General features: G+C 39.6%; 1 protein-coding gene across 3 annotated transcripts in view; it reads left to right on the top strand.

Moving 5' to 3' along the window:
* Window positions 1-6418: 6418 nt before the first annotated feature.
* The window catches only part of MYBPC1 (myosin binding protein C1), a 118449-nt gene continuing 115137 nt past the window's right edge, over window positions 6419-9730 (top strand). The window contains exon 1 of one of the 3 annotated variants that reach the window (XM_075068917.1): window positions 6419-6657. In XM_075068917.1, coding sequence (XP_074925018.1) covers window positions 6633-6657 — 25 coding nt within the window. In that variant the 5' untranslated portion in view covers window positions 6419-6632. The remainder of the gene's footprint in view (window positions 6658-9730) is intronic. The other 2 variants (XM_075068923.1, XM_075068927.1) reach the window with 2 other exon arrangements.

Genomic DNA, 9730 nt, shown 5'->3' with positions numbered 1-9730 from the left:
ATAACAAAATAATACAAATATTTTAAACTTTTTGGGGGCGAGGTTGTTTTTAAGTCAATTTGGCCAGTTTTGAATTCACAGTTTACTATAAAAATCAGAAATTTATCTTATTTTTCATAAAGACAATGAAATTTGGAAAGTCACTAATTCAGAAAATTGACTAAGGTGAATTTTTTTAATGTATTCAAATGATACTAGGAGACATGATTGTTTCTGACAAAACTGTGTTGTGATGACAAGGTAAAACAGTTGTCTGCAACTTTTTCCATTCAGACAGAGGGCTGATCTTTTAATTCCACCCTATATTATCACAGCCTCTGAAACTCACTCACCGTTGAAGTGTATTGAGTAGGAAGAGTAGCAATTTTACTTAAAGTTCCTTTTTCTCTTAATGCAATGAGATGGTCACGTGATGTTTATATAAAGGATAATAGGAGCAGAGATACTCCATTTAAAAAAGCGATAATCTAATGACCATGTGATAAATTTCATGCTCCTGTAAAGTGATCGCCTATTAGGATAAGAAAGGAATTTCTTCTGACGTGTCATAGCGTTGCACATTTGGCTTAGTGTATTAAGAGTAGTAGGGGTGTTTTCCTCATCTAAAGCATCATTGGCCAATGCTGGAGTCAGTATACCCCGCTACATGGACCAATAGCATGATCTGGTATGGCAAAGCTGTAAAACTAAATAGCAAATGCTTAATGAGCAAATCAAATTGTGGCCAAAGAAACACTTCTTATTTATTGTTATATTTGTGTTGCACATTTAAAATTCAACCTTTTATAATGTAATGAAACATGAACCCAGTTCTGATTTCTCTTACGGTGGTGTAACTCAGTTGATTCCAATGGAGTTGCTCCTAATGTACACCGGTATTCACGACAGCAAAAATCAAGCCTGTTATTTTTCTTTCTTCCTCTCCCAATTGATTATTCCCCTTTCTCTTTTCAACTTTCATTTAACTAATTTACATAATACAAATAAAGGGTGTAATACTGGCTCCATTGAAGTCAATGGCAAAACTTCCATTGACTTCAGTGGGGCCAGGATTTCACTCCAACTCTTCCCTCAGCCTTTTCTTCTCAGGATCTCTCTTCTCATCTTTTATGGCTAATTTAACAAAACAGTGAAAAAGAACAGAACTGCTCCGTTTATTTCTCCTGTTATTTCTTTGCCTGGTGCTCTTTGTAGCAAGTCTGTCTGTTAACCACTGCTGAGTGTTTCACAGCACAGGAATATACTGTTAGAAATGCAACACTGTGACTGCTATAACATTCCAGGACATGTGCTGCTTATACAGTAATGTCATTCTATGGGTCACTGTCAAGCAGAAGGTGAAGCTGCTGAGTGGTGTTTATCTGTCACTCAGATGCCTTGAAGTGTCTCCAAGCTTATCTATCTTGGGGGAAGAAATAAAACAAAAATCAACCTGGTTTCTGAAGTTTAACCTGGTCTCATCTTGAAGAAAACCCTCTTATCCAATGTCACATCTCACATACATTACAAACTTCCCCACTTATCCAAATCCAGAATTTCTTTCACATCCTCGTATCACTCGCATAACCAATGTTACACTGTATTCTATCCCAATTTCTTAAGATAAAATAAGAATGGACATGAACCTTTGACTGTTTTTCAAACTAAGGATCATATCCTCAGCTGGTACAAATGTGACTTAAATGAGGTATGGTGAGTTACTCAAGTTGATAAGCTGGTGCCGGTAATTTTTTTTTGAGGCTTGGAAAAATTCGAGTTAATTTTTTTTCCCCATCCATTATTTTTCATTTTCTTGCATTTCTATTGTTATATCCTTGGGGGCAACAGTTTTAGGAAGAAATTACTGGAGACATAGAGAGCTGTAAACCTTGAAAGCAGGCATTTATTGCCACACACTGGACTAACCAAAAACCAGCCAAAACTGGCTGGGCTATTCCCCAATAATCTAACTAACTCAATTGCCATAGCACCTAAGTAAGTAAGATTCTGTTACTACGACAACAAAAAACACAATATCTGTCCTTGCTGGTTCTGGCCAGGACTGGAAGCAAAATGTATGAGAAATACAGTGAGAGATCCTGATTCAGTGATATTGCAGCACAGTTTTACACACTGAAAGGATCCGGAGCATCTCAACTTTGGGCTGTTCATCACAACCAAAACTCCATATCTTTTAAAATTTACCCATCCCTAAGCATTAATATGTTTCTGCACCATAAGTATTGTTATTACTTATTATTCATTAAGGCCCCAATCCAGCAAAGTATGTTGCTGCATCAGAGCCAATGTTCAATAATATGCTCAGTATTGTACAAGACACATGTAAGTAAAGACAACCTTTGCTCTGAGGAGATTACAGTTTAAGGTTCTGATCCTGCAGTCTGATCTGTGCAGGTAGACCCGTGCACCCCACTGACTTCAATAAAACTCAGCACAGGTGTAAGGCATAAAGGTCTATCTATATCACTGATGCCCAGACTTTTCCTGTTGCACCTCCCCTTACCAGTAATGGAATCTGTCCATGCCTCCCCTCCATTACTGCACAGTTGGCTCAGCAGGGAAGCTTGGGCTGAAGGTGAAGCTGAGGGCAGAACTGGGGATGAAGGAGAGACTGGGGATGAAGGAGAGACTGGGGCTAGAGGTGGAGTTGGCCTAGGGGCAGAGAGGGAATAAGGGTAGAGCTGGACTGGGGGCAGAGTTGAGCTGCAGCTGGGCCAGAGCTGGTCTGGGTGGCACTACATTCCCACCCCCTTTGGGGGCTGGCCTGGGCCCTGCTACATGCCCTCCTAAACATTCTTCTGTGTCCCCCTAGGGGGGCATGCCCCACAGTTTAGGGACCACTGGTCTGTACAGATCAGATTGCAGGATCAAGACCTAAAGATAGGCAAGATCTTGTGCTATAGCATTTTCCCCTGGTCAGGTGTCGTGATTTCTTTCTTGCAAAAAGTAAGAGAGGTGTGCATTTTCAGTAATGCACTTTAGTCTGTCATTGGCCAGTGAGGAGAATTGGGAAATACTTGTATTTTTTTTTTTTTATAAATAACATATGTTCCTCAGTGCATCTGCATGATATTAACTCACCTGAATGCATAGTTAGATTAAAGGGGTTGTTCATGGAACCAGGCAGAAAAGGCAAAACTATGGCCTAGTCAGATAAGGGCATCTACTCAAACAATAGCCCCATTGATAGCCAAGAAGAGGGATTCCTCAGCTCCGACACTGGCAACAGAGCTGTCAGCCAAGGCTGAAAATCTGGATGTCAAAAAACACAGATCTCTTCAAGGTGCCCCTGGCAGAAAGGAAGGAGAGAAGTGTCAACATGCATGAAGCTGACCCAAAGACACAGAAAGCATGCTGCAGGCTGACTCAGACACTAACTGAGAGCTAGGATCTGCAGCAAGCAGGCAGCAACTTGGTCCCCAAGAGAATGGGTGACACCAAGGCTAAGTCACATCTACCTGGGGGCTTCAGGGAATACCAAGTGTAGGTAAAACAATGTGCTTATAAGACTCTTTGTTACTTTAAATCAGCTTCTCTAAATGCTCTGTACCTTTGAGACACAATATATTATGCTTTGTTGTGGAAAAGCTGTTTTTGTGTCACTGCATGCTACCACTGTCCACAGACTCTCGAAGGAGAACTCTTGCTGGTGTCAAATCTCTAGGGCATGTTAGGCATCACCTACCGGAGAGGTAAAATCTGGAGACCCAGGCAGGGAGTGGTTGGGCCTCAGGACCCTATCCCAAAGAGAAGTGAAGGCATATGTCTGTCACTTGAAAGGGGTGTAATCAGGGAATTTGAAAAGGGGAATCAGAAGGGGCAGCCTATTCAGAGACTGTGACACCCAGTATCCTAGACAAGAAATTTATTCTTGTTATTGGTAAATATGAAAAAATGCTCATATCAGAAATTCAACTTTAAAAGTGTTGATGGTCTTTTCTTTTCTTTCTTTTTTTCTTTTTCTTTTTACATGGGGACATTAAGGTGTGTCAACACTTTGAGCTGGGAGTGTAATTTCCTGCTCCAGGAGACATCTCTGCGCTAGCTCTGATTGAGCTAGGGCACTAAACTAGAAAGTAGTTGTGAGCAGGGCTGGTGCAACGAAGTTTCGCGCCCTAGGCAAAACTTCCACCTTGCATCCCCCTCCCCCCCCACCCGCAGCCCTGCGGCAGCTTCCCGCCCTTCCACCCCCCTGCCCTGAGGCACCTCTCCTATCCTTCCCTATGTCACTGGTACCTACTTGTACCATGACCACCGGCTTCTCCCCAGAATTACACATAAGTCTATCTAGATGTCTCAAGAGATCTGCAATCTTCGTACCAGACAGGAAAGTCACCATGTGGTTCTCCCGGTCATCGCAAACCCAGCTAGCTGTGTTTCTAATGATTGAATCCCCCATAACTGGTATGATTGGGGAAGACCATGCTGTTAGCCCAGAAATTTCTCAATTATGCCAGTCTTATCCATTCTCTTTAACTCAGTTTTTCACATTATGAAATAATTGGATAGGGATCCTGTGAGGTGGGTGTACATTATATGGTTCAGCATTGTCTCTTAAGGTTATTTGTACTGGATCGCCTTTCAAAAGTCCGGTATCACCAAATATTCAATTGAGTTCAAATACTGCTTCCAGTCTGCCCATTGTGAAGGTTTGTCAAACATGAAGTTCTCTAGAGCACTGTAGACTGGCATGTTCATGAGTTCCTGCAACCTCTGTTACTGTTTCTTTTATTGGCATCTTTGTTGCTTTATTCTTTCTGTTCTTAGTTTACTCCTGATACCATGTCATGTTCTTCTGTGTCAGATATGGACTGGTCACAGAGCTTGCTTATACACACCAGATGTGTTCTTCATAAAATTCTTTAATGCTCTGCTAGGTATACTTGAGGTTCATTTAAATAAGGTATTTTACACACTGCCACCTCATGGCTGAACTGTATAATAACAGTTTAGCATTCCATCACACGTTCCACTTTCACAACTCCCCACTGAGCGCTGCCAACACCACAGCTCCATCACACTTCCCACTTATCTAACTGTGTTGATTGTGTCACTTCTCTGCAGGTCCCAGTGTTGGTTCTGCACCAGTTCTTCCTTGTATCTGGACTATCTGATGGATACGATCCACCTTCCCTTCCAGTGCCTAGACCAAGAAAATTATCAGGATCTTGTAGCAAGAGGAAAGATGTTATATTGTAGGGTGATCAGATGTCCTTATTTTATAGGGACAGTCCTGATAGTTAGGGCTTTTTCTTATATAGGCACCTATTACCCCCCACCCGCTGTCCCAATTTTTCACATCTGCTATCTGGTAACTCTATTATATTGTGAGGATAGAAAGAAAGCATGATTATGGCAAAGCCAGTTGAGAATAACTCCAGGCAAGAGTTCCTGCATGGGTCCACTTCCCAGCAGCCAGAAATCCTCCTTCCTACATGGCACAGCATCACCACATCATTAGGAAATTTGCAAGTTCCCAGTTGGCAGCCCATTGATTAGCTAGATGCCTAAGGGTCAATGATATAAAACCTTACAGGCCTATAATTATTCTGCTAATTACTGCAAATTTGTCTTTAAATCCCAGAAAGCCAAGCAGCAAATAAAGAATAGTGAAGTTAATATAATGGGAGGTACACTTCTGTTATGTTATTTAAGAAAATGGTCCTAATTTATGTAGAAGTTGCACTAAAGGGGAAGCCCAGTGGATTAGTTTAGCAGTAGAACTAAGAAGTGTCATCACAAATGATGTGCACTGGATTTCCATTCTTGCTGTCTTGCTTCCTGGGCTGGCAGAAGCTAAGAGTGCTGCAGAAGACACACATTCACCTCTGGGGGCAAGGGAAAGCATCACATCTCTCAGCAATGATCTCTCCGATTGACAAAGGAGCGGTGCTGACAGGAACCCTAAACTGTCCACTTGTGCTAAAATGATCATGGCTGCAATGAAGGGATCCACCCAGGTGTAGCAGATACCAAAAAAGGGAAAGGGGGGATTGAAGTTTCATAGCTCCAACAGGAACACAGAAGAATCCTCTTGCCTTGGATAAAAGTAACACGAAGTATTCAGCTCACAGTTCTTTTGTCTTGACTTTGAGCAGATTTTCTTACAAAGGGAGGGAAAAAGTTAAAGATTACTGTGTGCATAATAGTCATGTATCTATTTGTGATCCTCTTATGCCATGGAAAAAAGGTAATTGTATACAAACAGTTCATATCAGTTCTGCATGCTGGAGAGCCCTTTGATAGCCTGGCAATGCCTTTTTATTCCTCTGTGTGTGAGACTGTGTGTGTGAGAGAGAGAGTGTGCCTGTGTGGTGCTGCTGAATATAGACAGTTATAGATGTTCTCATCAGCCACATGAAATGCAACAGAGATTCCTTCCAAACGCCAAGAGAGTAGAGGTTGCAGACAACAGATGTAAGAGGGGCTCCCATAACAGCCAATTTTCAAAGTGTTTGCATTGAAAAGAGAGGAGGTGCTATTTTGAATGATATTTCAATGCAGTATATAAAGCAGAGGAATTCTTCTCCCCCTCTGCTTGTCATACTGATCTGCATATTCTCAACTGGACTTGGGGCTATTAGTTGTTGAATCTGAAGGACTGAAACTGACTGGGAATAAATAGCGTAACAATGCCGGAACCCACCCAGAAAGCCGGTAAGCATAACCCCAGAGCCGTTTTAAAAAAATTATGCATCCTAACAAAACACAGAAAGATACCCTTTAAACCATCTGGCACTGGAATAATTAATAACATCGGAGAGCAGCCGTAACCAGTATACCAGCATTACATTATTGCACAGTTATAGCAATTTAAGCAATGGGACTATGTTAAAGTAGGACTCCAATACAAAATTGAATTGAACTACAATTATTTTAAAAAATAGTTTATCAGAGAGCATTAAGGAGCTACTCAAGGGAGCAAGTATTGCATTTTCCTTTAAAAGTATGTAAGATTTTTTAAGTGTAATTTCTGATTTATTTATTTCTGGCTATAAAATTATCTTGGACCTGAAAAACAGGACGTGAGGGTTCATCTGTGTTTTCAAAATTCAGCATACATATCTATGATTTTTAAGAATTTGTTTCTTGAAAATAAAGCTTGGGTCTGTATTAGACTGTTAAAGGATATGATCATAAATCAGTTTAAATAATTTGATGCATATGTATTCTGTATGTGTGATGTTTAAGAAAACACATTCAGTTTTTCCATATAAATTGAACTATGATAGTATATTTTACTGGACTGGAGACATTATTACGGATGGTTTCAGGAGAAGGACAGTTTAGGACAGAAAAACTATGCCATTTTTCCTGCAGTCCTTTCAGAGGCAAACTCCCATTGAAGTCCCTAGTTACATAACTTGTTAACAAGATACATATTTGTATGTTACAAGGATTTTGGAATGGATTAAGATGATTAATAACTACTGTCTTATGATTTTGTTAAAAATGCATCTATTACTGTTTTGGAACTTTTCCAATGAGTAAAACCAAAGCTAATGTATTACATACATCAGAAGTACATTGCTTATATAGTGTTTGCTGAATCCTTGCACTTCAACAGTGATGTGAGACTCCATCATCATCACTTATCTTTCAAAATTAAAAAATTTTTGTGGATAGAAGGATGGAGGGTTCTTAGGTAACAGTTTTCATTCTTGGTCTTATTATTTATTTAGCATTGACAATGTACTCAGTGTTGTATGAGACAAAAATAAAGATAGATTGTAAACTCTTTGGGCAGTGATTAAGAAGGATTGTGTAGACAAATTACTAACTATATGTAAGCCACAGAAAATTTACAGTTACTGAATGAAACACAAAACTTTTTTTGCAAAGTTTAGGGGCTTACCCTACAAGCCTTACTCACATGAGTAAGGATTTGCAGGATCAGGCCCTTACTTTATCTCACCCAGTATGGGGTTTTCAATCACTAATAATTTCAAAAGCAGTAGTATTTATAATGGAGCCTACCTAATCAAGGCAAGTCTTTAGACGTGTAGGGTTAGAGTCTGATTTCAGTTATTATATCAGTGTAAACCAAGAGTACCCAGATGAAGTCTTTATTTTACACTGGTTTAACTGAGATCAGAATTTTGTCTCCAATGTACTTCCTTTTCCTAAGGGCCAGAGCCTTCAATTCCCAATGACTTCAAATGAGTTATGGGCATTCAGTGCTTCATAGGAAGTGCTCAACTCCTTGCAGGATTGGAACTTCATTTTATTTTTCAGTTGCCTATAAAACCCATCCAGATGAACAAAACTGAATTTTAGTTTCAATCTTTAATAATCTCAGAAAAACTCCATTTATAACATATGTGTATAACCATTTGTTTTAACACTGACATATCAGTACAAATTGCATTATTTTGATAGACTTTCTGAATATTTTTTTCTGGTGTCATTAACAGTAAAGAGATGAACAACTTTCTGTGAGATTTAAGGGTTTCAGCACCTCCCAGGTGAAGCTATGTGCTTTGCAGGATTGACCTCTAAACAACTAGTGTTGACAGGCTGTGATGATCAACTTACTTGCTGGCTTTCCTTAGAGCCTGTGGACAATGATGGATGACGTATCTCACTGAAAATAGCTACATCAAATGCGTGCATTAATACGAGAACCTAATCCTCTATAAGAGCCAAGCCCCTTCTAAAGTATCTTATATGTAATGTGAATGATTTATGTGTGTATTAAGTGTCCTTTTTGACTAGACATAACACAGCTTAATCATAAATGCATTCTGAGACTACCGACCAAAACAAAACTGGAAACATTTATATAATGTTTAGGCAAAAACTTTTGAGAGCAGTATGGTGTTGTTTTTTTGTTTCATTTGGGGGGGGAGGCGGTTGAAGAGGGTGTTCTTTTTTTTTAAGACTAAATCAGGTTAAATGAAAAAGCTAGAGCATAGACAATTTAACAGAATTCTATGGTTATACTGCAAAATAATTTCAGTAGACTTTGGACAAAAAAATGTAATGGTGATGGAACAAACAAGGCATTTTGGATGAGCCTACATTCTGGGTCATAAGACAGCGATAATAATAGAACCTTTGGATCTTGAAAGAAAGTGGAACTCTAGTTCAGAGTTCATTTAATTCTGGAAAAAATATGTGTCCATCATGCATATCATCATCTCACCCAATTTATCTACCTCAAGCAGCTCATAATCCTTAAGAGACTTCGGTTGATTCTTAATGCTTCTTGGTAGGTCAAGAGCTTCATCTGTACTTCTGTAGTGAGATTTCAGATCCTCATGTGTTCAGCAAATGCCTGTCCTCAAAGGAATTTTCTGGGTGTGAACAACTGAAATTAATTCATTAATTATGATTGCCCTTGTGCTAGCAAGACTCACTACACACTGGCAGGCACCTCTGAAAGGACTCATTCAAGAAAGGAAACTCTCTGCTTTTGGGAACTAATGGGCTGAATACAGTGGAAAAGAAAGAGCAAAGAGAGGCTTCAGGCACAGGATTTTGCATTGTATTTGGCCGACAGGAGAGCAATCACAGTAGCATCTCAACAATAAGTTTCCCCTGATATTTCCAAAAGAATCAGTCTATGATGATGCTGATCGTGCACCTTCTTATTCACGAGTAGTCCCAGTGAAGCCAATGAGAGTAGTCACATGTGTAAGGATTTGTGGAATCGGAAACTAATTTAACATTTTAATCTATATCTTATTACAGTGATCTGAGCAGTGAATTTTTGATACCGTTGATATAA

Source organism: Chelonoidis abingdonii, chromosome 1 (assembly GCF_003597395.2).
Source record: "Chelonoidis abingdonii isolate Lonesome George chromosome 1, CheloAbing_2.0, whole genome shotgun sequence".
NCBI lineage: Eukaryota > Metazoa > Chordata > Testudines > Testudinidae > Chelonoidis > Chelonoidis abingdonii.
This window is presented reverse-complemented; position numbering and strand designations above follow the sequence as displayed.